Source organism: Lithobates pipiens, unplaced genomic scaffold (genome assembly GCF_037356315.1).
Source record: "Lithobates pipiens isolate NorthernLeopardFrog02 unplaced genomic scaffold, aLitPip1_a1.2 Scaffold_16, whole genome shotgun sequence".
Lineage (NCBI taxonomy): Eukaryota > Metazoa > Chordata > Amphibia > Anura > Ranidae > Lithobates > Lithobates pipiens.
Window position 1 is genome coordinate 233,898,703 of NW_027507748.1, and position 27,969 is coordinate 233,926,671.

Here is a 27,969-nt window from a genome sequence, read left to right on the forward strand (position 1 = left end):
CCTGAGTCAATACTTTAGAACTACCTTTCGCTGCAATTACAGCTGCAAGTTTTTTTGGGGATGTCTCTACCAGCTTTGCACACCTAGAGAGTGACATTTTTGCTCATTCTCTTTTGCAAAATAGTTCAGGCTCTGTCAGATTGGATGGAGGGCGTCTGTGAACAGCAATTTTCAAAAAGTCTTGCCACAGATTCTCAATTGGATTTAGGTCTGGACTTTGACTGGGCCATTCTAACCAATGAATGTGCTTTGTTCTAAACAATTCCATTGTAGCCCTGGCTGTATGTTTAGGGTCGTTGTCCTGCTGGAAGGTGAACCTCCACATCCATCTTCTCATCAACTCTGACAGCTTTCCTGTCCCTGCTGAAGAAAAGCATTCCCACAACATGATGCTGCGTGATGGTGTGATCAGGGTGATGTGCAGTGTTGGTTTTCCGCCACACACAGCGCTTTGCTTTTAGGCCAAAAAATTCCACATGTTTGCTGTCTCTCCGACATGGTTTCTTGCAAACTGCAAACAGGACTTCTTATGACTTTATTTCAACAATGGCTTTCTTCCATAAAGGCCAGATTTGTGGAGTGCACGACTAATAGCCGTCCTGTGGACAGATTCTCCCACTTCATCTGAGTATCTCTCCTGCTCCTCCAGAGTTACCATGGGCCTCTTGGCTGCTTCTCTGATCAATGCTCCCCTTGCCCGCCCTGTCAGTTTAGGTGGACGGCCATGTCTTGGTAGGTTTGCAGTTGTGCCAAACTCTTTCCATTTTTGGATTATGGATTGATCAGTACCCGTGAGATGTTCAAAGCTTGCAATATTTTTTTTATGACCTAATCCTGCTTTAAACTTCCCCACAACTTTATCTCTTACCTTTTTGGTGTGTTCCTTGGCCTTTATGGTACTGTTTGTTCACAAATGTTCTCTAACAAACCTCTGAGGGCTTCACAGAACAGCTGTTTTTATACTGAGCTGAGATTACACACAGATTGACTAATTAGGGGACTTCTGAAGTCAATTGGCTCCACTAGATTTTAGTTAGGGATATCAGAGTAAAGGGGCTGAATACAAATGCACGCCGCACTTTTCAGATATTTATTTGTAGAACATTTTGAAAATAATTTATCATTTTCCTTCCCCTACACAATTATGTGCCACATTGTGTTGGTCTATCACATAAAACCCCAATAAAATACATTTATGTTTTTGGTTGCAACATGAGAAAAGGGGAAAATTTGAAGGGGGTATGAATACATTTCAAGGCACTGTATATATTTGTTCTTAATATAACTGTGCAATTTCCTAGTGCAAAATGTTTTAGCAAATTGTTGTGTTAAGATAAATTTGAGGCATTGTAAAAGGAACATTTGACAATGATGGTGTTTTATAAATCACAGGTAATGTTATATAAGGCAGGAAGTTTAAGGTTTAGAGTTCCAATGGAGATGCTATGGGGAATTGTGTGCAAAAACAGAATTTATTAAGGTGACATTTATTGATTCATGGTTCCAAGAATATTTATTAGTATAAGTAATAGAAATGTTGTCTATTGGATCAAAAATTCTTAAATACCTTCAAAAAAACAAATTTACTTTTTGAGCATAGAGCAAGTGTGAACAGCACAGTTAGAAAGAATGGAATAGTAAGTCATAGACAGGCATAGGGAAACAAGTAGGAAAGCGTTTGAGTGTAAATGGGGGCTGAAACCATTCAGGGCATCAAAGAGAGGGCTGAAGCAGTCTAAAACTATCAGTTTGACATGCCTTGTAATGTTGACAAATGCAACCTCATAGATTTGAAGTAATGTGATGTTACTTTCTGAGCAGGGAAAGAATCTGGTTCCACCTGCAGCAGGAGGGGTAAAGCTGAATTACACTGTTCTGATTGGAGACACACCATGTGATGTCACTGTCTCTGAAACTCAGCTTCTTTGCGAGTCGCCAAACCTTACTGGCCAACATAAAGTGACTGTAAGTTCCTCCTTAAGTCTTTCTTCATTTTCATATATTTTTACACTGAGCATCAAGTGCAGTGTTGTGGCTGTTGCAAGTATAAAATTTACCATACTATAATTTTTATAAATATCACTATTTTTCAACTATTTTGACTATCCATCCTTCTTTCTATTGCATGAAAATAATACTTATCATTTTTAGCCTTTTGAAGCACATCTACACAGTTTTAATGACTTGTTATGTTGTGATAAACCTTTGACAACTAGCCAGAAGCCATCTTTTAACGTCTTACAGATCCAGTAAAAGAAAGCTGTCTTAGCCCACGTACACACGGTCGGAGATTTTGCCAACCAAATCCGTCGGATTTTGCCCGTCGGATTTAGTCCGACGGATTGTGTCCGAAACTGTTGCATACACACGGTCGGGCCAAGTTGGCGAAAAATCTGATCTTTCAGAACGTGATGACGTAATTTCGTTATGATGGGACTACATTCAGGCTAGTAGCCAATAGCTTTGATGTAGGAATTTGATCTGAGCATGCGTGACACTTGGTCCGATGAAAATGCTCTACACATGATCGGATTAGGTCCGTCCGGCCCAGTTGGTCGGGAAATATTTCCAACATGTTGGAAAATTGGGTCGGACGGAGATTGGGACGGAATCAGTCCGATGCATACCACACACAGTCGGATTATCTGACGACACGGTCCGATAAGACTCATTCCGACAGATTCTCCGACCGTGTGTACAAGGGCTTAGGCCTCTTGCACACAGGCTTCATAGTTTAGGCTGGGTTCACATATGTGTGAATTGAATTGGAGTTTCCCTGCATCAAATTCGCATGACATGCAAGTATTCACACAGGTCCGGGGCAGCCGTGGTCCACATTCCAAAAGGGTCCTGTGCATCTTTTGGGTCCGGTTCAGGTGCAAATTCAGGCAAAAATTCTGACCTAAATTGTTCCTGCACCAGTAAACAGGGACGCTCTGGACCCCATACTGGGAACCGCAGGCGCACATACAGTATGTCAACCCGGCTCTACCAATGTTTACTCACAAACTTGTGATGACCGTATGCAAGGAATGCAAGGAACCAAATATTATGTGTAAAGACCTGAGTAATGTTGATATAGGCTAGGTGCATAAGCGTATAGACAAGTAAAATTCTTCTTTATTGCCAGTATTTTAATATACTCATTTATACTTGGGTAAACATGCTTATAGATGAGTAAACTCATGCATACAAGTAAATTACTGCACTCAAATGAAAAATGTTTCTATTTTTGTTTTACTATTCTGTACTGTATTGTTTTACTGCACTGTATTACTGATCTTTATTCAGCTATGTGCAATGTCCCATAGACAACAGTGCATCTCATTTCTGATTAGTAAAAAACTCATACCATTTTTTGCTCCCGTGTGCAAGAGGCCTTTTAATTGGTTGCTAGGTTTGGTGTAATTTGCATATAGCTTAATTTTTCATTCCCATTCTACTTTCCCTGAGCATTTTCTATTTTCCTCTAGGTCCATGTTGGTGGCATGGTGTTTTCACCTGGTTCTATCAATGTGTTATCAGATAGCCTCCTAACTCTTCCTGCTATCGTGAGCATAGCTGCTGGTGGAAGCCTCCTTCTTATCATTGTCATCATTGTGTTAATTGCCTACAAACGCAAGTCTAGAGAGAATGACTTAACCTTGAAGAGACTGCAGATGCAGATGGACAACTTGGAGTCACGGGTAGCTCTAGAGTGCAAAGAAGGCAAGTGATATATTTTTTGTCAGAATTAAACGGTAACCCTTGGAAGTGTTATACTTTTTCATTGCTCCCTATCTTAAGAGTCAGATCCAAGATTGTAGGTGTATGTTTCCACTTGTGTGAAAAAAGATTTTCTGTTCCACCATATTTTTATTGATTTGATACATGCAGTTTGGATAAAATCATTTTATGTATTACCTGGTATTCTAGCATGTGAAAAAGGAGGTAAATATATCACATCACAAACAAACCCAAATGCCAGTCATATAAGCGGTGCTAATATGCAACAATAAAACAAATGTGAGCAATAATGGGTGCAAATATTAATGAAAAAAAAATGAGCACGCATGTAGCCAGTGAAATTTCAGTGGTGAGCAAATACAATTTCTAATTGCAGGTTTTCTTCACGGGTGCTGTTGCTAGAAATTGCCAAAGTGCTGAAGTGCTCTAATAGCTAAACAGATAATCCATGCTCACCCACCCCCCAAGTAGTTAGACTCACCAGATGAACTGGACCCCTCAGGTACTACTGCGTGTGAGTCAGACAGGCTTAAACTGGTGAGCAGGGTGATGAGATACCAAATCCAAGTTGTGGTTCTTCCTGTGTTGTTGTAACTCTAACAAAAATGGAGAGTCCACATAATACAGTATGTCTTGATTTATTCAGTAAAACACTTGTTTACAAATTTCTATAGTAAAACAAAGGATAAAACATCAAGAGTGGTCCGTTCGTTACAGGAAGCAGCTGGGTTCTCTCACAATCTCACCTGCGCTCCACCGCTCATCGGACGTGATGTCACTGGGGTACCGGAGTCATAACTGATTCGTTTAGACCCTCCCACAGGGCGTTATCAAAGACAGAGACTCACGTCATCACAGCTGAATATATAGTGTGACTGCATGGCTATATATTTAGCTGTGATGTCGTGAGTCTCTGTCTTTCATAACGCCTTGTAGGAGGGGCGAAATGCGTCAGCTCTGACTCTGGCACCCCAGTGACATCACGTCCGATGAGCAGTGAAATGCAGGTAAGGTTGTCAGAGAACCCAGATGCTTCCTGCATTGAACGGAACACTCTTGATGTTTTATCCTTTGTTTTACTATGGAACTTTAGAAGCAAGTGTTTTACTGAATAAATTTATAAATCAATACTGCACTATGTGGACTCTCTACCTTTTTGTTTGAGTTACAGCAACACAGCAAGAACCACACCTTGGATTTGGCACCTCATCATCCTGCTCACCAGTTCAAGCCTGTTTGACCCACACGCAGTACTGCCTGAGGGGTCCGTCTCATCTGATGAGTCTAAACACTTAGAGGGGGTGTGAAGCACGGATTACCTGTTTGGCTATTAGAGCACTTCAGCATTTTGTCTATTTCTAGCAACAGCAGCACCTGTGAAGAAAACCTCGAATTAGAACGTTTATGTTTATTTGCACACCATTGAACTTTCACTGGCTACATGCTTGTTCTTTTTTTTCCCATTAATATTTGCACCCATTATTGCTCCCAATTGTTTTATTCTTGCATATTGGCATTTGTGTTTGTTTGCACTGTGGTATATTTTATATATATAAATAAATATAAATGTATTATTATACACATTTATTGACTGCTGTCATGAACACTAATTAACTGTTGTCATGAACAGCAGCATCAAGCTCATTATTATTTGTTAGCACACTGTAGCACGGGTGAATTTTTGTTTATTGGTATTCTAGCATGTTTAATTCCACAGAACATTTGAGCGTGTTTAAAGGTTTTGTTTCAATAACTAATACTTGGTCTCGGATGTTAATTTGTGAGGCAATAGAAGATGGACTTTAAAGGCACACAGGTAGGCCATATAAAAGTAATTGGGTTTGTTTATTTGCATAGAAATTTAATGAAGACAATTATTACATATGAATGCAAATAAAATATATACAGCTGATATTAATATATCCTGCACACAACTCTGACACCACTTAATCAAATAGAAAAAATACAATAATACGTTCAACAGGGCGATAATTGCAATTCCTGTATTGTTATCCAGATAAGGATGTATGTCTAAAGTGATGTGGGTCAGGATGCGGATCCGGACACAAGTTGTTCACTTAGTCGCTCGTAAAGGTACGCTTCTTCAGGAACATAAAAATCTATTGAATATATACCAAAAGATATCAAATGAATATATATTTATTAACATAGCATACAAAACTTAAAATATTAAACAGAGGCTATATAGGATTGCTCCGATGGGGTCAGTTGGCCACAAGCGACCCCCAAAAAATGGTGGGCCACCTGGAGTCAAGAAGCAAAGCACCTCAGTTGGGATGCATATGTGTTAAAAAGTACAACATTTGAGAATTTTAACTATAGGAAATGTAATCGCAATGCTGAGCAAATCTAGAGTTCGCTGAAAAAATACAGCAGCTGACTGAGCAAATCATGATATAAATCGGATCTATATCACCAAAAAAAGAGGATAAGTGGTATTCACAATTTAAATTGTTTGTGTTTCATATAGATAACGTCAGAATTATTGGTGAATATCAAACAGCAATAGGTCATAGATAAAAATGTATTTGTAAATGGTGTAACATTATTGCTCAAAAGTATCTTCTGTTATATAAATGCACAGTTACTTAATGATAGTTACTTGTGTTAAAAAGTACATGATGCTAAAAAGCAAGCACAATGGTAGAAAAAACAAGCCACAGAGCTTACCATGTAGTCATCAATAGCAGAAATATTAATGTAATATATTGCTGGTAAGCAAAATTGTATGGATATATCCAAGGAGAAGTGAGCACTGGCACAGAGTTAAAGATGCACAGGTGCTGGTGATATAGACCAGCATATGTGTGTTTAAAGGGCCTGTTTAAATATTATAGAGAAACCGGCTATGGGCTCATAGAGGCTAACACCTATAATAGAAAATAAATAAAATAGTGTCAGGCGGGTAACCCACTCAGTACAAAAAATAAATACAGGCTAGGGGAATATAGATAGAGAATTGTAGGGTGTTGTTACCTCAAAAGTCTAGAGCCATGCCGTGCAGTACAGGTCATTCTCCTAGTGTCCAAACAGTGTCTGCTGAAAGACATAGGACATGCTTTGTGTATATGTGTGTCACTCACTGGTGGAAGTGACGCACAGCAGATAGTCCAATGGCTACCGCGCATGCGCCGGATGATGACGCAGTGGAAGAATTGATTAAGTGGTGTCAGAGTTGTGTGTGGGGTATATTAATATGAGCTTTATGTATTTTATATGCATTTATATGTAATAATTTTCTTTAATTTTCTTTACTTAAATTTCTATACAAATAAACAAACCCAATTACTTTTATATGGCCTACCTAAAGTCCATTTATATAGCTGAGATCTAGTGACTATAACTATAAGAAAATTAAGTAATACTTTAAATTATAGTGCTCCACTAAAAGATCTTACTCTAAAGTGGCTTCCGAAACTGACACCTCTGGCAGAGGGGAGTGAAAATGTTCTGTGTCCATTGCAGTGCTCAGTGGTTCCTCAAATCTCACAAAAACTCCACAATGAATGGATATGGGCTCAACCCTTGCCTTCGTTTATCCTAATTACTAATTCTATAATATGGAGAAGGTTTAGGCTTATTTAAAGATTAAAAGAGAATATTATAGATGTAAGAATAGTAAAAGTAAGAAAAGCTGCACTATAAGATTTCATATAATTGAGTCCATAAGTGACACACGATGTCTAAAGGAAGCACAACATTTCATATAGTTGAGTCCATAAGAAACACACGATGTCACAAACACATATGGATGCTGTAATCACTGGTTACTGAACACCGCAGTGTGCATGCACAAACAAAAATACATGCCCAATCACCGTAGATGTTAAATAAGCTTACCCAATGGCAAGCATTAAAGGCGATGCAGGACGCAGATGCTATTCAGGTGAAGCTGTTAAATCATCCATTCCAATATCCATGCGCTCTCATTGAATGCTCAGGGAAAAGAGAGGACCACCATAGTGTAGTATGTCAAAAACGTATTGTATTTAATAGTTACACTTAAAATTCTGTAGTAGTAAAATGCATAAAAGAAAGGAATGTCGGCCAGCAAACACGAACAGAGCCTGTCCTCCTAGTCGGATAGCGTGGTGACGTCACTACGTGCCTTCTTCCAGACGCGTTTCATCATCAACAGATGTTATCAATGGTGGATATCAACATTATAGATGCATGATAGCTATATATTAAAATACATAAATGAAACACATTTAATACAAGACACAAAGCTATGCTAAAAAGTATATCCTGCTGTCCCAGCTCCACCCAATTTCCCCATAGATCCTTCAAACTACTTGAGAAATTAAATACACATATTTCTATATTGCATTTTAAGCTTAATAAGTATGGATAAGCTACCCTAAGCAAAAAACGTGGTACTGCAATATGAGGGCCAAAAAAACCAGCAAAAATTATCAATAGTGAATCCAAATCTGAAAGCTCCTGGAACTGATGGACCCTAATATATGCATTGTTAGTCCTTGACCTTATAGCATCAGAGAGAAGACTGGCAAGAAACTTAATTCGTATTTTTCCAAGATAGTATATTTGGATATGAGTTTGCGATGAACATAGCTGGATTCATCTGTTGTGGCCTAGAGGAGGCAGAGTATTAAAATGTATGCATGCTTGTGTATGCTACCTCCCTCGCACAGGTACTTATAAAAAAGTGTAATTGACGGATGTGTGGAACACTCCCAGTACAGAGGAGGTTTTACAGGTGTGTAAACTTGGTATTATTCAAAATGACATGCACTCTCTCCCTCACAAGAGGTTCTTCCAATTTATATATTACAACTGGACATAGGAGGTCAGAGGGAGTAACTACTGAGTGTGGCAGAGTAAACAGCAAATCGACACTGCCAATAGTATCTGTTTCAGAAGACACTTAAGAGGAGGATTATTTCACAACAGGGCAGCATTCAGCAGCTCAGGCAGCAGGAGAGTTAGAGATTTATTTAATATTGCAGAATGGCATTTTGTAGGTAAGAATCAAAAGCATTAAAGCAAATCTGACAGGGTACTCGGAGATCTAGTGATTATTGTGCACTATTATCTCATTATATTGTTTAGGCTATCAATAGACCTTACTTAGCTATATGACCTAGTGTTTGTTAAATTTATTTTTAATTATGGAAGGATATCCAAATGGCTTCCTCTGCTGGGGGCTTAAGTACAAACTCTTGGGCCCGACAATGCTTTCCTTCTTGTTTTCATTGACTAGCAAATATATGTCCTCTACAAATCCCAGAAGATTTTCAGCTTATAGTGATAACATTTGTAAGTTGAAATAAGAATACTAATGATGTTATAAGGGTGAAGACAAGACTGACAAGACTGAAATCTTTTAGGAAAAGGGAGGCAACTTTCTTTGACATTGACAGCTGTTCTAGGATGGTATTGCAAACATTCACTGCTGCCATGTAACCTACTTCCCAGATCAAACTATTCTGTGGGGTCTATTCTGTAGAGAAATTAAACTCGCCTCCACACCCAGTTCAAAATATTCTCTGGGGTCTTTTACAGAAATGAAACTTACCTCCACACCAACTTCAGGTTGGAACTGCTTGGGACGGAAGCAGGACAAGGAAGTAGCTACCAAGCTTTCAGCAGGACCACCCCTAGCACTCCTTTTGATTACTTTTGACTGGCATAGAAACTGATAAATAAGCTTGGGGACTGAACTACAGATGTGGCACTATGAAAGTACCAATTCTACCCACCAATAATTCAAACAAGAAGTCTTATAAATTATTTTACAGAATACTGGATTTACTTCATGGATTTACAGACACCCATTTTTGTCAAAGGCTGTCTGTATGGATGGTTGACAACCCAGCTGCATAGGAATGCTAGCCTTTTACATATATATATATATATATATATATATATATATATATATATATTTATTTATTTATTTATTTTTTTTTATACGTTTTTAGTAGCGTGGGAAAGGTATAAATCCTCTTGTCAGTTTTTTTTAATGCTGTCAAGGTCTCTGTTAGGAAGCTTTTCCCTTATTTCCTGTCCCAATCACTGGGATTGGAAAAGGAGGGGAATTTTTCTCTGAGACATGAACAGCAAAAAAAACACCCTTTCTAGTTGGGTGGAGAATGGTTAAGCTTTGCTAAGTTTTTGTTCAAGTGCATGTCCTTGTTAAGGGCATTTCTCATCATCTGTGTACTTCACACCCTACCACATATGTTGTCACTGGGACAGGAAGTAAGTATAAATCTTCCCTAGTTCGATTTTTAGAAAGATTGTTCCTTTTGTACTTACACTTTGCCATCAGTCCTACTTTCTCCTCCTAGCACTACCTAGTGCTTTAAAACCGAACTGTTATATTTGTGTTATTCATTTTATTTGTAAATGAGTTTATTAGTCTTTGTAATAATTTTTGAAAATAATTTTAGTGTCAGAAAACAGGACAAATCACATTTGTACCTTGTACTTTATACGTTATATCTACAGCAATACTAGAGGTCTGTTTATAAATGTTGTCATAAAAGACTCATACAACTTTCACTCAAGATTCACACATTTTTCTATTTGGGTTCATCTGAAAACGATGTTAATCCTGAGGAATTGTTGTGTGAATATTGGGTAAAACGGTTTATAAATAGACCCTTGGTTTTCAAACTACCACTGGTCAAAACAGCAAAAAAAAATCTTAATCATGTTGTACAGGACACAGGAATTTAACCATGGTTTATATGAAGCGAGCTGGTTAGATTCCTAAATGCACAGAATATAACTGGATATTTATAGACCAGCTAACCTATTTTTAACCTATTTTTTCCTCAAGTTAGTCTCAAGTGAGTTAGTGGCCTGATCCCCTAAAGAGCTTTTCTTAGTGTTGCACAAGGATTCTCCTGCAGCCTAAAGCCTCTTTTCTCACTAAGGTCGTTTCTTCTTTCCATCTCAACCACAACATCGTTCTTCCCTCCTGCTCCAAAACATACAAATCATTTTTTTCTCCACTGTATTGGCGTGGTACATACACGAGAGTCTACCTTTCGACTACGGCCTCTTTTTGGCAATCATATTTCCTCTTGGTCCTTTATGAAATTTCCTGCAGAGGGCGCATTGCTTCTCACTCCATAATTGCTAGGTGGATTAGACAAGTTATCATTCAAGTCTATGGTTTAAAGGATAGGGTTTATCCCTGCCCCATAAGGTTCATTCTACTAGATCTGGGGAAGAGGCGTTTTAAAGGCTTATTAGCAACATGGATCTGTTTTCTTCCATTGTTCACTGCTGCCACCCTGTCTTCTGTTCAGATGCTTAGGATTTTATAAGGGACTGACCACAGAGGTGTAGCCAAAAGCAGGAAGAATGTATAGGCTATCAGGCTTAGCCTAAAGCCTGTTAATGTACTAACAGTGTGAGATTAGTACAGTAATCTCCCTGCTGAGCTATTGTTTTCTGACAGGGGGACTATCCCTCCACCAGAACACACCAGTCAGCGCTTGCAGCCATTTTGTTAATCGGATGTGGGGCCGCTGCTGGTTTTTCAGCATGCCTGTTGGACAGAAGCTGGACTGACTACTGTACACACTGGCCAAACGGATGGTTTCTATTTTTACCAGCCGATATTCAGCCCGTATGTACCACCCTAATGACAGTGGGAGTATAAAATGGCTAACTGGGTAAACCAAACTGCCTACAGCTTTGCGGAGTGGGAGGCAGGTAGAGGGGAGGAGAGAAAAAAGGTGACCAAAGGGACAAGGGATAGAGTAGGGGTCCTGGGAGATCTACCAGATGGGGGCACATGAAATTAATATATTGGTGAAAGTGAATCAGCTTGGAAGCAGTAATGTAGCATCAAAATTTGGAGGGAGATAGTATTCTAACCATGGCTGCCAATTCTTAGAAAATGTTGTGACTCTATCTTGGAGTACAGCTTCAAATGTTGTGTGGATCATTGCTTGCATTACCCTATCTTTTGTCTCAGTGTCTGAGTGAAGATTTATATGCTTTTGCTATGGTTTGCTTGCCAGCTGTGGTTATTTGTAGTAATATTTTGAATTGGGTCTTTGAAATATGATCTGGTTGGTGGTTCAAAAGTGCTATAAGTGGGTCTGGAGTGATTGTTTTTGAGAACAGGGTGGACAAAATCTGAAAAATATCAGTTCAAAACGAGTGTACCTTGGGGCAGGACAACCACACATGGAAATAGGTGCCTGGATCTCCACAGCCGTGGAATTCGAGCACTGAGTAGGGGTATTTTGATACTCTGGCCGGGACCAGGTGCTACTAAGTCATAAATGTATAGTTTGCATCCAGGGCGGTGACATTTTGCATCAAAGATTTAGAATTAGTCCATATTGTGTTCCAGTCATCAGGAGTTACTCCAAGGTCCATTTCCCATTTGTTGGGATAGTTTGGGCAGATGCAACCAGGTTTATCAAGTCATAGTAAAGTTTGGCGATTAGCTCATGAGGATGAGGACAAAAGCGTTGAGGTCATTGTCTCAAGGGTCTGGCCTGTTCAGCACAGTGGGACATCTAAATGCTTAAGTTGCAGGTAATAGAAAATTTCAGAATTTGGTAGATCAAGGGCTTCCTGGAGAGCTGGGGAAGGCCATGGGAGTGGTCAAATTACATAATCTGATCAGCTGTGCCGCTACCCAGGGCTGGAAGACAGACAGGGCCGTAAGGGCTAAATAAAAGGCTGGATTTTTGAGTTACGATAACATAGGTAGGTGTGGTGTTCAGAGGCCGTAAGGGATCTTGAGTTTGTCCCAGAGGATGAGAGAATGTTTTCAGATTTATATTGATGATCCATACAGTTAAGCCACATCAGATTTTCTACCGAAGATGGGTCGCATTCAACTGCCTCAATGTGTACCCAGAAGGAGGTTTCCTAAACCAAGTGATATTTCAGAAGTTTGACTGATTGTGCTGCATAATAGTATTTAGCCAATTTGGAGAGTTCCATCAAACATGGTGAGTCAAAGTCTATGAGGTCCCCATGTAAAAGAGGTGCGTTGAAGGATAAAAAGATAAGAGAGAAGAGGTGGGATAACATGGAATGGTAGTTGGCTTCAAATAGTTCCTCCACTTTGTTTGATAACTTTTTTCCTAGATAGGGAAGTTGTCCAAGGGAATGAGAATGTTGTTTGTAGTTGTGAGATGGCGGAGGGGGCAATAAAGTGATATTAAGGGTCTTTAGATTTTGAAGGATGACCAGAGAGTTCAAGGCACATTTCTCCAGAATGTTAAGTTTGGACATGGAAGTGAGGGATGAGGTGATGAAGAGCAGTACATCATCTGCAAATAAACAGGGTTTATGGTTCTGTCAACCTAGGGCAACCTAGTTCCTGTGCAGATGGGGAACACATCTGACCTATGCCCAACATATTTTATATAGGCTTTCAGGTCATGATATTGGGAGGCTACCCGTTGTAGAAAATTGGGCCCAAAACCCCACAGGTGTACTACGTAAAGAAGATACGACCAGGACACTGAGTCAAACGCCTTCCTGATATTGAGGCAAAGAAGGCAGGCAGGGAAGCAATGGAGTGCGTGTCGTGTGACCTATTAAAGAAGCTCTGCAAATATTGCCACTGCTGTCACATACTGGGATAAATCCCACCTGTTCTTCATGAAACATGAAACTGATGATAGGATTGAGATGAGCTGCTAGCCAGTAATTTGACACTGAAATTGAGTAGAGATATGGACCTAAAATATGGCCCTAAAATTTGACGTGGTTCCAGAGTTTGGCTTGGGGGATCATGGTGAAAATGCCAGTCAAGTTTTCCAAATGGAAGTGTTACAAATTGAGGAGGGTATTAAAGGCGGTCGTAAGCACTGTAGCTAGGAGGCCAGTGAATGTTTTATAGTAAGCTATGAGCAGGCCATTTGGGCCAGGGTGTTTGTTAAGTTTAGGTGATTTGGTGGACCGCAAGCACTGCCTTTTAGAGTGATAGGATTTTCTAGTGGATCGCATTTGGTGGTGAGTTTAGGTAAAGTAAGGTGAGAAAAAAGCAAGGCTGTCTAGGAGCAATTCAAAGGACTGCCATCACTGTAAAGCTGCATGAGACGAGTGCGAATATGGTAGTATTTTAAGGGAATTGCTTGTATGAAAACCAGTGGGAAGCTTCAGTCAACCAAGAAAATGATTTTTCAGATTTACATTTTTGCTATAGGCCTATTATTTCTCAATTATGATACTGAAGTAATATGCCAAATAGACATTTTTTTTTTTATAGGGTAAGTGCCAATAAAGCTGAAGAATAACCCAATCCTATTTTATTTATGTACAGACAAAATTGCAGTATGTTTTAAAACTAGGTTTAGTTGGTAGCTCCAAATATTACAGCAGTCGTTTATCACTGAATTCCTGCTCTGTTGAGATGTGTTCTTGTCAGATAATGCTCATAAAATAGTCAAGATTCAATGATCATTCTTTGTCATCACTATATTTTTACCTTTACTCCAGCACCACTTTTTTTATAAACACTTCTCCAATAGCAAGCTGCTGCAGTACATGCCAGTCAAAACCACTTTTACTTGTAGTTATAATTGATTTGTCTGTAACTCAAGAAAAGCACACCTTTAACCATGCATGCTATGCTAAATTAATTGTTTCTTTTGCTATGGATTTTAGCTTTTGCAGAGCTGCAGACTGACATCAATGAATTAACCAGTGACTTGGATCGCTCAGGAATCCCTTACCTGGATTATCGTACCTATGCAATGCGAGTGCTGTTCCCTGGTATTGAAGATCACCCTGTGCTTCGGGAATTAGAGGTCAGCAATTAACTCTTCTTTTTTCTGTCTTTATGTTAGGTACTGATCTTATATTATTGCTGTTTTTCTCTGTATGTCTTATATTTGTGGGACCATGCAAGGTCAATAAAGTCACATGTGTTTATATCACGAAAGTGTTCATGATTACATTTGGTAAGCCTAACAGTACATATTAACAGGTTGCCCCTGCTTTTGTGGGGACTTTTTTTTGTTTGTTTATAATCAGGCATAGGTTTTATTGGTGTGTGTGTGTGTGTGTGTGTGTGTGTGTGTGTATATAAATGTATATATATATATATATATATATATATATATATATATAGATATATATATATATATATATATATATAGATATATATATATATATATATAACAATTGCACATCTCGCGCTTTTGTGTCTGGCAGCAAAGGCATTAGGGAATTTCAACCATAATTTCTCAGGCTAATGGCACAGGCTGTTTTCTGTTAACTCTCTGTCTTCGTACAGTTATGGGTCATTGACCCACGGCGATGGACTGCAGTCGAGCTAGGATTCAGTGCAAATATGCTGGTAATGAATTCCAGGGAAGGTAATGGCCTCATATTAAATCTGTCTCAAAGGAGGTAGAGATTAGAAGGGGCCAGATATTCACATGGGAGAGGCGGTAAGGTGGCTGCACAGAGGTGGTTTGGCTTATGCATGAGGAAAATTAACAAGCAGCAAAAGAACAAAATTACACTTCTACAGAATGTTGTGGCTGTCTAGAATGTTATAAGCTTAGGTGCATACAATCTGAGATTGGGGATCAATATGGCTATTCCACTTCTTGATGGCTTTGAATTGCTAAATACATTGATTTGAATGTTTTCCTTAAAAGGGGAGCAGTACTGATCAATATAACTCCCTGCTTTCGATCTAATTTTCCTATCGTTAACTTCGTATAAATGCAATTTATTACATAATATTTTTTTCCTGAAAATGTATTATTTAAGAGGACACTACAGCCATTCTTCTTCATTCGATCTCCTTACTAGCTAGCATTATCGGCACTATTGTTCTCTACATAGAACACTACATTCATTTAAAAAAAAAAATAGACGTTCACTGGCACAAATTATTTTTAATGCTCCTTTTACTACATTGTTGTGTTTTTTTTTTTGTTTGTTTGTTTTTTTATGCAGTTACAGCATGTCCACTATTTATGCATTTTTTTTTATGTGTTTTCAATGGTACTAAAAGTTTTCCTCCTGTGACATTTCCTACCAATTTGTTTGATCTGAAATCAGCAATAGTTTTGTTAGCTGTCAAACATCAAACATGTCATTTCTCAGCCTTTTCGATTATTATCCTGGTGGTAACCGCTTTTAAAAGATGTTCTCAAAAGACAAAGAAGTACTTACTCTGTCGAATTGTGTTCGATGCAAGAAAACTTTTGCCTGAATCCTGACAAGTTTCAGAAATATTCTGGATGACATGTAAGTTTTTATTTTGTTAGCAGCTTTTGACACAATAAATACACTTCTCATTTATGCTTTACTTTTGACATTTTCTTATACAAACATATATATATTTTTTTAGCTTCTAAAACGTACTACATTATGCTTTTGGAGTTCTGCATTAAGTGTTGCTAGAATTGGAGTTCCCTATGATATGCCCAGTGGTAAGTGTTTTGTTTTTAAAAATGATTGAATTTTTTTTTTAAATCATCCTTCGGGGAAAGGCTAATGTGTTCAATTTTTAGATATCATAAATGTATTCTTTGCCTGGAATTGCTTTTTGAAAATTTTTAATAAACATATACCGAAATGAAAAAGGTTAAATATTACTTTGCACCAAATCACTGAAGCACCATGTTACATAAATTGTGTGTCAGCCTTATAAGGGCGATAAATAAAAGTCATTTTACCCAGTGTTTTTGACAGTTGTTTGATATACAGTAGCTCAGATTTTTTCTAAAGAAGGTTTCAACAATTGCTAAATATCATCCTTCAAATCAATATACATTTTACATCTAGCCCACTCTTAAGGAAGGGCAGTTTTCATTATAACCATTGTTCTGTTAAATTGCATTGGTGTAATGGTCCTGGTAAACAGTTTTTCAATTCAATGTTAATGTAGATATTTAGGGCATTACATTTACGATATGGTAGGATAAGGGTATTTATTTTGTGCAAATATTACCCATACCAGTCATGTTTTTAAATGGAAAGACATGTCTGACATTTAAGTATTTTGCCTAAATTTTGTATTAATATTGATTACAAGTAGTGGCAAGGAATACCAACCCTGTCTGGTCTTCTGGCTTTGATTTTTAAAGTGATGTTTTAATATAAACCCTTAAAACAAGCACTTTGTCTTAAAAAAAAGTAATTGTTGTTTTTTTTAATGCTCCCAGATAGTTGTAGAGGGAGATCGGATTTCATTTACTGCTTGTTTCTCTGGGCAGATTAATAGAAAATGCCCCCAGAACCCTGAGACATGGGTAAACTGTTGTATATATGAACCAGCCACAGATGGTGGCGTATAAGAGCTGCCTTATAATGATAAAAAAGACATACTGTTGTATTACATTGGAACATCTGACTGGTTCAGGTCTGTTTTATGAATGGTGTAGCAGTTAGCCTGAGTCTAAACAGTTATTTTCTTGGGTTTTCTTTGCAAAATGAATTTCCAGCACTATCACTAGGCTGAGTGGAAATTCCCTTGCAAGATGCAAATTACTTTGCAAAGTGAGCAGCCTTTTTGCCCAACTCAATCAACCTCATTGTATCAAACAAAATAAACTTTCCTTTTTCTCTGAAAGGACTCAATGCTAAAAAAAAAAATATAGTATGCCTAGTGTGATATCGTTTTTGCTCTGCTCATGGTGTACTTATGATGGTGGGAACCTTTTACTTCTATTGTACGTTATGCTATTGTTTGGATGCTACTTGTAATAAAGATAACAAAAGGGATTTATTATTTTTGTTTGCTTCACAGGTGTCTTGCAACTGGTCCTTCCTATTCAACAATTACATTTGAATTTAAAGTAGAAAGGTCTACCATTTGCACGTATGATAAGTCAAGTCATATGAAGCTTGCCTAAATATATGCTCTTGCTAATCGCTTACAAGTCCCAGTGGAGGAGATTGCCAAGAATTCTGGAGCAGATTCAACTTTTCCAACTATGTCGATGCCATAGTCAAAATCCTATCTATTTGGTTATGCAGCAGCTATTTATTTTGTAACTATAAGAAATATGTTATGGGTATACTAAAAGCATACAAATTCTAATTCTGGCAGCTTGTTGTTCAGAGTTCCATTTGGGTAATAAAGACTGTTTCACTTACTCAGATTTTATTTGTACAAACTTTTAAATATACTATTGCATATACATGGAACCAAGTGGGGGATGCTGTCAGCTCTTACTACACACATATTAAGATTGCTGCACCCCACTTTTGCAGTATCAACCTTATAAACCCCATTTTAAGGCACTCTGTCAAGACAAGCAAAACATCTATTGGAAGCAGCAATTCTGTTACTTTTGTGTCTCTGGGTAGTCTTGGTTGAATGGAACTCTGTAACTGCCTAGAATATAGTATGCAAGTCAGTGAATAGCTGCTTTAATCACAATCTCTGCAGCAAGCAGCTTTACTTATTGATGGTTTTCCTTTATACAAAATCTGACACAAAACTAGTTTACAGAGCAGATGTAGATGCAAATGTTTTTGTATTCTAGAAATGTGTTTTCCTTTTTTTTTTTTTTTTTACATATGTGATGTTAATTAAAGGAATACTGGATTATTCTGTCATGAATATCTTTGTGCATGCTTTTTAAGTTATGGAATGATAACTGTCTTCCAGTTACCTTCCTTTGTTGTCAACTTTTTACATGAACCCCTGTTTGAGTCTGCAAGTACCTCTGCCAACACACATTGGGGTTTATTTACTAAAACTGGAGGGTGCAAAATCTGGTGCAGCTCTGCTTAGAAACCAATCAGCTTCCAGGTTTTATTGTCAAAGCTGAATTGAACAAGCTGAAGTTAGAGGCTGATTAGCTACCATGCACAGCTGCACCAGATTTTGAGTGCACCAGTTTTTGTAAATCTCCCCCATCGTGCAGACATGGGGGTTTATTTACTAAAGGCAATGCTACATTGTACTATAAGTGCACTGCAAGTGCGCTTGGAAGTGCAGTTGCTGTAGATCTGAGGGGAACATGCAATAAAAATAAAAAACAGCATTATTGCTTGTACATGATTGGATGATAAAATCAGCAGAGCTCCCCTCATTTCAGAACTTCCCCTTGGATCTAAAGCGACTGCAATTCCAAGTGCACTTGTAGTGCAAAGTGTATTTGCATTTAGTAAATCAACCCAATGGTCTACTTCTGTCCAAATGCCAGTGCAAAGCAATGATGTCCAGCCGATGCTTGAGAACAGAACATGGCTGTAAAGTGTCAGAAGGAGATCAGCAGCACAGCACTGAGGTACAAAAAAGATTTTAAAAAAGAGTGTTTTGAAAAAAACTAAATACCATCCATTTGGGCTCATGGTGGTTAGGGTCCTTTCACACGGGGCGGATCAGTTCTGATCCGCCCCGTGGATGTCCGTTTGCTCAGCGGGGATCACTCCGCCGATCCCCGCTGAGCAGGGAGATGACAGGTCTGTCTCCGCACACTGTGCAGGGACGGACCTGTCACAGCGCCGCTCTCCCCTATGGGAGATCGGATGACGACGGACCGCAGTGCCCGTCGTCATCCGATCCGATCCGCAGACGGATGGAAAAATAGCTTTTTCCTCCGTCACACTTTTTCGGATCGGAGCGGGTCGGATGTCAGCGGACATGTCACCGCTGACATCCGACGCTCCATAGAGCTCTATGGAGCACCCGTTCAGGTCCGCCTGAAAAACTGACAGGCGGGCCTGAACGGGACGTTAGTGTGAAAGGGGCCTTATACAGGTGTTTTCTAACTACTGCATATACAAAATTTTTATGTTTACATATACATATGAAAGTGTGTTTATGTGTGTCATATAACATTTTCATTCGCTGTAATTTATACAATGGTGATGCATTTTGCATTTTCATGTTAATTCTTTTTTTTTTGAGTAAACATATACCTATGAGAAGAAATCTAAGACAAGGGAAAGATCCCACTTAGAGAATCTTGGCTTTTTCTGAGGTCTGAGCGTTATTGCTCCTCTGAAGAACTGCTGAGTAAGAGGGTGTCTAACCCAGGAAATTCCCGTAAATGCAGAAAGTACAGAGACTTGGACCCACAGCGAGCTGACTAACAAAGAGAGACCCAAGCCCTATTGTAGGAAGCCCAGGATACCATGTATCTTTGGGTTATTGCAAGACCCTGCAGTGGAAGAGGTGTAGTCTGCAATTTTTTTTCCAAATCCTCTGGTAAACCCTGTTGGTGCAGGCTCTTCTGACATTAAGACCTCATGTAGTATTTCTCTAGTCTGAAGTTGCATGGGGAGGCAAACAAGTCTACTTCCGGAATGACTCCCAGTGACAGGACCCACTTGATTGTTGTCTAGAGAAACTCTCGACAGAAATTCTGCCTTAACATTCTGGACTCCAGGGAGATAGACAGCTGTCAAGTTGGCCAGATTCTTCTGGGCCCAGGACAGGATGGGCTCTACTTATTTCAACAGGGAGAGGCTGCGAGTATCCCCCGTCTCTTGATGTATGAGACTGCCATCATGTTGCCCAGTCTTAGGAGGACTGAGGCTCCTGTTGTTAAGTGGGGGAATGCCTGTAGAGTGCAGAACACTGCCTGAACTTCCAAAACATTGGAGACTATCCTGTGAGAAGGAAAGATCCATATGCCTTGGGCTACCTCTATCTAGCAGAGAGTGCCCCAGCCCCTGTTGCTGGCATCTGTTGTGATGGCGATCCAAGACACAGGTGCAATGGCATGACAGTTGAGGAGGTTCCTCTGTTGTAACCACCAAGGAAGGCACTCTCGCATGGATAAGGTTATTCAGATAGAGTGATCCCGAAGCCCTGGGTTCCATTGCTGGAGGGAGTCCTTCTGGAAGGTTCAGTAGCCAACCGAACTTGAGTAGAGTGGAGATGACCTGGGATCTATGGAATAGCAACTGCTCCCTGTCCCGAGATAACAACAGCAGGTCATCCATATAATGATACAGAAGGATACCTCTGGTCCTGATCAGTGCCATGACAGCCAACAAGAGTTTTGAAAACACACGAGGCGATGCCGTAAGCCCAAAGGGAAGACAGATGAACTGCAGATGGATTCGACAGCAAAGGTATCTCTAGAACTCTGACGCTATTGGGACATGGAAGTAAGCATCCTTCAGCTCTATAGACATGAGCCAATTGCCTGGCTGGGTTGCTTGACTATCAACCCAAGACCTAACATATAGAATTTCTGGTTAAAGGTTTTTTTCATGTTTGAAAATGCCATTGCACAAGAGTTACAGATTTCGTTTTGCTCAATTCAAGAACACAAAATGCTTTCTCCACTGCAGATGCTACCATTTTGACTGACTATTCACGTGACTTCCCTTAGTAGCAAGACACAAACACACAATCTTTAGGAGTACAACTACCTAATGGATTGCAGTTGTGTTCCATGTCGTCAACTGTTACTGTTTTACAGCATCTGAAAACGGTATACTTCTTTATGTATCCCCCTCTATTTGTACTGAGTTACGAAAATGCTTCCTAAAGACAGTTTCCTTTTATAATCTGTAGTGACTGATGGAATGCTTAACAGCTTCTCTGCTCTTTTGTGCTTCACCGACTTGCTGACGGTCATTTTGACATGAGGACAAGGTGGCATGCACACTAGATTGCTGGCATATCTGGACTGTATTCTGAATATAGTTTTTTGTTGTAGATTTATTTGTGTTGTGTTGGGATATTGGCAATATTTTCTTACATTGATAAATATATTTTTGTATTTTTTGGTGCAATAAACTTTTGAAGCAAAAATAATACTTAGTTTTGAATGATGGCTATTTATTTTCTTTATTGATTATTGGCATTTATATAGTGCAGCGCTTTACATATCGTACATTCACATTTATTTATTACAGGCACTTATATAGCACCGTCAATTTATGCAGCACTTTACATATTTATATTTAATATTCACATCAGTCCCTGCCCTGCTCAGAGCTTACAATCTAAGGTCTCTAACTCACACACTCATTCATACATACACATACTAGGCCCAATTTAGACAGCAGCCAATTACCCTAACAGCATGTCTTTGGAGTGTGGGAGGAAACCAGAGTACCTGGAGGAAACACACTCAAGCACAGGGAAAAAATGCAGGTAATGCTAACCAACTATGCCCCTGTGCTACCCCATAGTTAGAAATAGGGTTAGGATGGTCAGTGCCAAATATATATATATATGATCATTATAAATTCTACATGAATGCATTTCAAATTTGTGCAAAAAACCTTTGTAATTATACATATGTCAATAATAAAGCCAGTCATCAGAAAATCAACATACTGCTCCCAGAGCCAGAGAGAATGAATATGTATTTATTCGTTTAATAATTGACTATAGTGTATTGTAATGGGTCAATATTTCGATTTTAGCTTTTACCAAAAAGTACTTTTTACATGGTTACATAGTTGGTAAGGTTGAATAAAGACACCAGTCCAACCTGAGTGAGTGTCTACAATTGTCCCTATCCCTGTATATTGCACACTCACATCAGTCCCTACCCCCACTGAGCCCACAATCCAAGGCCCCCATTCATATACTAGGACCAATTTTTGGACAGAAGACAATTAACCTACCTGCATGTCTTTGGAGTGTGGAAGGAAACCAGAGTGCCTGGAGGAAACCCACGCAGGCACAGGGAGAACATGCAAACAACAGGCAGGTGGCGTCGTGGTTGGGATTCAAACCAGTGACCATTCTTACTGCTAGGTGAGAGTGCTAACCACTACACCACTGTGCCACCCATGGGGTTGCAGCTAAAGGGGAGGCGGAAATGTGAAACAAAATAAAAAAGAAATGTTTATCCTCTAAGAAAAAAAATTACCAGCAAGCTGTTTTAATTAATGCAAGACAACAAATTCCCTTTCTGGACATTAAAATCCACAGAATCATAAACTGGCTGCCACTGCTCACAATTATAGATTTTTGAAAGACTCGCTCTCCTATTCTTCTAGTCTGAAAGTTTTGCTTTCTAGTAGACAATAGGGGATCTCCAAACTCCAAACCACGGCCCTCCAGCTGTTGCGGAACTACACGTCCCATGAGGCATTATAAAACTCTGCCATTCACTGACATGACTAGGCATTATGGGAATTGTTGTTCCTGAGTCTGGAGACCCCGAGCTGTTCACAAATCACACACACTGCTTTCTTTAGCAATTAAAAAAGAAATACTGAAACCAGTAACATCACTAAACTGTGGGTTCAGTGTCCCAAAAACAAGTGGTATATATACAGTATACAAAATAAAAAAATAAAAAGTATTAACAGACAAGTGTGCAAACAGAAAAATTATTTAAAAGGAATAAAAAATATGAAAGTATTACCAAGGTATGTTTCTGAACCAGGATCTAGATTTAGTCAACAACAGCTAGCATGTGGACCTTTAGAATAAGAACAGTCATTGGATTAAGGCATTTACTATACACAATTTTTTTTCAAAGTTGAGATTCCAGCTCCTCCAGACTCCTGTAGAAAAGTGGAGCCGGTAGTTGCATGATAGCTAATTTCCACAGGCAGGTTTACATTTGGCAAACACACCCCAATACTGTTCAGCATTATGTAATACAAATATACTGTATTAGCAAATATGGAACTTGCTTATCTATGCTACAGTATATCTTTTTCATTTATTTTTATTTCTTGAGGAGTGAGTACCTTTTTTGTTTTTTCGAAAGTACCCATTCACACTTACTTAATATTCCATAGTAGTTGTAGCTGCTGACTTTTAAAATGATTCTAAAGGCTCCCCTTTTTTTAATAACAAACATGTAGTTACAGTACCTCTTCTGTGCATGGTTTTGCAGAGCACTGGTTAAAGATGCAAAGGTCTGTCAGGAGTCCAGAAACTCATTGACCTTTTAGGCCGGGTTTACAATGGTACAACATGACAGTCGTACCACTTTGGATCCGACTTCAATGAACAGGGATCCGAATTTGATCCCCGACAATACCAGGCACTGTGTCTGGTATGAATCTTTAGGGGGAACTCCACGCATTATATTAAAAAAAATGGCATGGGTTTCCCCTTAAGGAGCAAACGATCCGACTTCGGCATGTGACTTGTGCTCTGATGATTTTGAAGGGGAACTCCACGCCAAATTTAAAATAAAAACCGCCATGGGTTTCCCCTTCAAGAGCATACCAGGCCCTTCAGTCTGTTAGGAATTTTAAGGGGAACTCCCATGTGGAAAAAAATGCGTGGGGGTCCCCCCAAAATCCATACCAGACCCTTATCTGAGCACACAGCCCAGCAGGTCAGTAAAGGGGGTGGGGGAGACCGAGCACCCCCCTCCTGAACCATACCAAGCCACATGCTCTCAACATGGATGGGTTGGGTGCTTTGAGGCGGGGGGGCCCTGTGCCCCCCACCCCAAAGCACCTTGTCCCCATGTTGATGAGGACTAGGGCCTCTTCCCGACAACCCTAGCCGTTGGTTGTCGGGGTTTGCGGGTGGGGGCTTATCTGAATCTGGAAGCCCCCTTTAACAAAGGGGCCCCCACCCTATGTGAATGAGTATGGGGAACATTGTAATAAAACAGTACACAGTACACAGGTTTTTAAAGTAATTTATTAAGGCAGCTCCAACATTTCTTCCGTCTTCTTCTCCCTTCTCCGACTCTTCTGCCTCCTCCGCTGATGTCATCTGCCTCTGTCGGTTCTTCTCCCCTCTCCAGGTCTTCTCCACTGTCCTCTGATGTGTTCCAGCCCTCTCCGGTTCTTCTCCCTCTGTCCGATGTCTTCTGCCTCTGCTTGGTCTTCTCCGCTATCTTCTCACTCTTTTACTGGGTCTTCTATGCTGTCTCCTTCCTCAGTTCTTCTTCTGATGCTGACTCAACGCTCTCACCTGCTCTTTTGCTGGGTTGCGCTGTGTGCCACAACTTATATTGGCATTGGGTGGGGTCACCGGAGGCCTGCCTCTTATGAGGTCATTGCCACATCATGCCCTGGGCGGGGCCCCTGGATGTCATCACCCGGTGACCCCACCTCATGCCAATATAAGTAGGGGCACACCACACACCCAGCATTAGAGCGGGAGAGAGCATCATGTCAACATCGCAAGAAGAAAAGAGGGAGATGACAGCGGAGAAGACCAGGCAAAAGAGCAAGCAGATAGTGGAGAAGACCCAGCAGAGGCATAAGACAGTGGACAGAGGGAGGAGAACCAGAGAGGGCTGGAAGACTTCATCAAGATGCTGATGTTGAGGGCATGCAGCCTGGTCTGTTTCAGGGGGGCTCTGCTAGCTTGTCCCCACCCCCTTTCCTGACCTGCCGGACTGTGTGCCCGGACAAAGGTGCTGGGGCTACCCTTAAAATCCATACCAGGCCAAAGGACCTGGTATGCTCTTGGAGGGGAAACCCATGCGGTTTTTATTTTAAATTTGGCATGGAGTTCCACTTCAAGATCATCAGAGCACAAGTCACATGACAAAGTCGGATCAGTTAAGACGGCGATCCAACTTTAATCTGACTTCAGTGATATTCAATGGGCTGAACTAGGATCAAAGTTGGACCAAAGTAGTGCAGGGAGCATTTTCAGAATCAGACCGATTTATGTCAGACCAGTTAAGACGGCTCTCATAGGGAAACATTGATTTTCACACATCATGTGACATGAGCTCCCAGTGTCAAAGCATTTGATGCCTGAGGCCAGATTCACACTGGTACAACATGACAGTGTCGTACCAGTATCGACACTTTGGATCCGACTTTGCTCTGCGACTTGAAGTCTGACATGCATGCGACTTCAAAGAACAGGGATCTGAATTTGAATCTCGACAATACCAGGCACTGTGTCTGGTATGAATCTTTAGGGGGAACTCCACGCACAATGTTAAAGTCGTTTGTCGTGCCAGTGTGAACCCAGCCTTATACACACACACTAATTACAAGCAATCCGATCACAAGTGAGGATGGTTACCTTTTAATAGCCATGCAAACCCCTTTGTGTCAACTTGTGTGCAGGTTATCAGGCCAAATTCACCAGGGTATGTAAACTTTTGATCAGGGTCATTTGGGTAGTTTCTGTTGCCATTATGATTTAAAAAGAGTAAACACAGTTAATTAATAGTAAATGGCTTCAGCAAAACACTAAGACCCCTTTCACACCACACCACCAATAGCGTGGGCGGTAAAACGCTGCTATTTTTAGTGGCGTTTTACCGCTAGATTTGCGGCGCATTACGGCTGCTAGCGGGGCGCTTTTACCCCCCGCTAGCAGCCGAGAAAGGGTTAAAACCGCCGGCAAAACGCCGCTATTGCAGTGTATTGCCGGCGTATTACAGTGCTTCCCCATTGATTTCAATGGGGAGCAGCGGTGGAGAAGCGGTAAACACACCGCTCCAAAGAAGCTGCTGGCAGGACTTTTTCTGACGTCCTGCCAGCGCACCGCTGTAGTGTGAAAGCCCTCTGGCTTTTACACTACAAACAATGGTGCAGCTTATTTAGGGCAGATTGCAGGCACTATTTCTAACGCTTTAGCGCCAGCAAAATGCCCTGGTGTGAAAGGGGTCTAACCATGAGTGAAAGAAATGTTTTGTGTTATCATTCATATTCATTCATATTCTCTGAAAAATGGCCAAAAAATCATAAATTCTGCCAGGGTATGTAAACTTATGAGCGCAACTGTAATACATAAAAAAAACGCGTAAACATGTTCTTAACTTCCCCGCCCGAAAAGACATACACATAAGAATATAAATAGATGTGGATTACGCTACACAATCTACATATCTCTGCAAATAGCGTGAGAGCAATCATTCTAGGTCCATTGTTCACTGTTAACCCTAAACTGATAATTTGCAAAAGCAAATAATGTGTTGTCTATGGACAATTTTGTGCACCGAAGTTTGTCACAGTTTCTCCAGCACATGTAAGACCATCTTTTATTAATAAAAGGTGCAGTTTTTATTTTTAAAAAATATATAAAATTTTACATATATACATATATATGTATATATAATATTATTGCCCTTATAGATTATAATTTAATTTATATATAGACTTGTGGCACTATTAAACAGTCTTTTATCTGCCTATATGATTCACCTTTTGCTTTTGTGGTGCCCCAGCAGATAACCTTGTACGCTTCTGTGGATCCAGTCCTGATCCTTAGACCCCACACACACTATTCGCTTTTCTGCAGATTTTTGTCTTCAGATTTACCAAAACCATATAATATGAGGTCAAACCTAGGCCCTTGCACTACATGGTTTTAGTAAATCCGAAGACAAAAATCTGCAGAAAATAGAATAGTATGGGGTCTTAAGCTGGCCATGCACTAGTAGAATTGAATGAATATGTTTTTGTTTTAGGAATGATTGTTTCATTTTCCAGTTGTTAGTGGGTTCAGATTGATGGTTATTTTTGACCACAGTGAAGAGAAAATTTGAGGAGCATGGTGGAAAATGTATCTCAAACGAACACATTTTTAACAGTGTTGGTGTTTTTCGTTCAGTAAGGTCCATTAATTTAAAAAAAATCAAATGTTCAATGCAAACACGTTTTAAGTACTTTTGAATGACATTTGTCAAGTCACCAAATGTACTGAGAATTTTCGCAAACATTTTAGTATGTAAATCTACTTAGTGGTGTACAACCGGCTTACTTTCTGCCATACCATTGTTTACTGTATAGCTACAGTATAATACTGGTTTCTGCTGTCTGTAAAGCAGGATATACACGGACCATTTTTGTTTTCATTCAATGAAAAAAAACTGACAGATCCCCAAATCCACACAAGAAGGACACAAGGGATCTACCCCACTGTGCTATCGTAGTCCTAACAACAGGGACTCTCCCCGACTTCTTTTAAACAGATAAGGGAACGCATGTGCTACAATACTGGCCAAATTTTGATGCACATATACCCAGCATAAGATTGTTTTGTTTGAAGGCTACATGTACAAATCTCAGACTTTAAATGCTATAACTTTTTGGGCTATTGCAAATGACTTCCAGAATGATCATGGTTAATTATGCAGTTTTTTGTTCCCTTTCTAGGTGCCAGGCAAAGGACAGCAGAGTGTGGAGAAAGCTTTGAATTTGTTTGCTCAGTTGATCAACAACAAGATTTTCCTGCTAACTTTTATCCGCACTCTGGAGATGCAGCGTAGTTTTTCCATGCGTGATAGAGGGAACGTGGCATCTCTGATCATGACTGTTCTACAAGGAAAGCTGGAATATGCCACAGATGTTTTGAAACAGCTACTGTCGGACCTAATTGAGAAGAACTTGGAGAACAAGAATCACCCCAAGCTTCTGTTGAGGAGGTAACATTGCAGA

The 27,969-nt window shown here is 39.8% G+C and overlaps 1 protein-coding gene across 2 annotated transcripts in view; it reads left to right on the forward strand.

Annotated features, from left to right (window-relative positions):
• Positions 1 to 27,969, forward strand: part of PLXNA2 (plexin A2) — a 469,574-nt gene that overhangs the window by 375,723 nt on the left and 65,882 nt on the right. For both annotated transcript variants that reach the window (XR_013274456.1, XM_077481163.1), the window contains exons 19-22: positions 1,822 to 1,965; positions 3,474 to 3,708; positions 14,362 to 14,504; positions 27,688 to 27,956. Coding sequence is in view for 1 of the 2 variants with exons in the window: in XM_077481163.1 (XP_077337289.1) it covers positions 1,822 to 1,965; positions 3,474 to 3,708; positions 14,362 to 14,504; positions 27,688 to 27,956 (791 nt within the window). In the remaining variant the exon portion in view is untranslated. The remainder of the gene's footprint in view (positions 1 to 1,821; positions 1,966 to 3,473; positions 3,709 to 14,361; positions 14,505 to 27,687; positions 27,957 to 27,969) is intronic.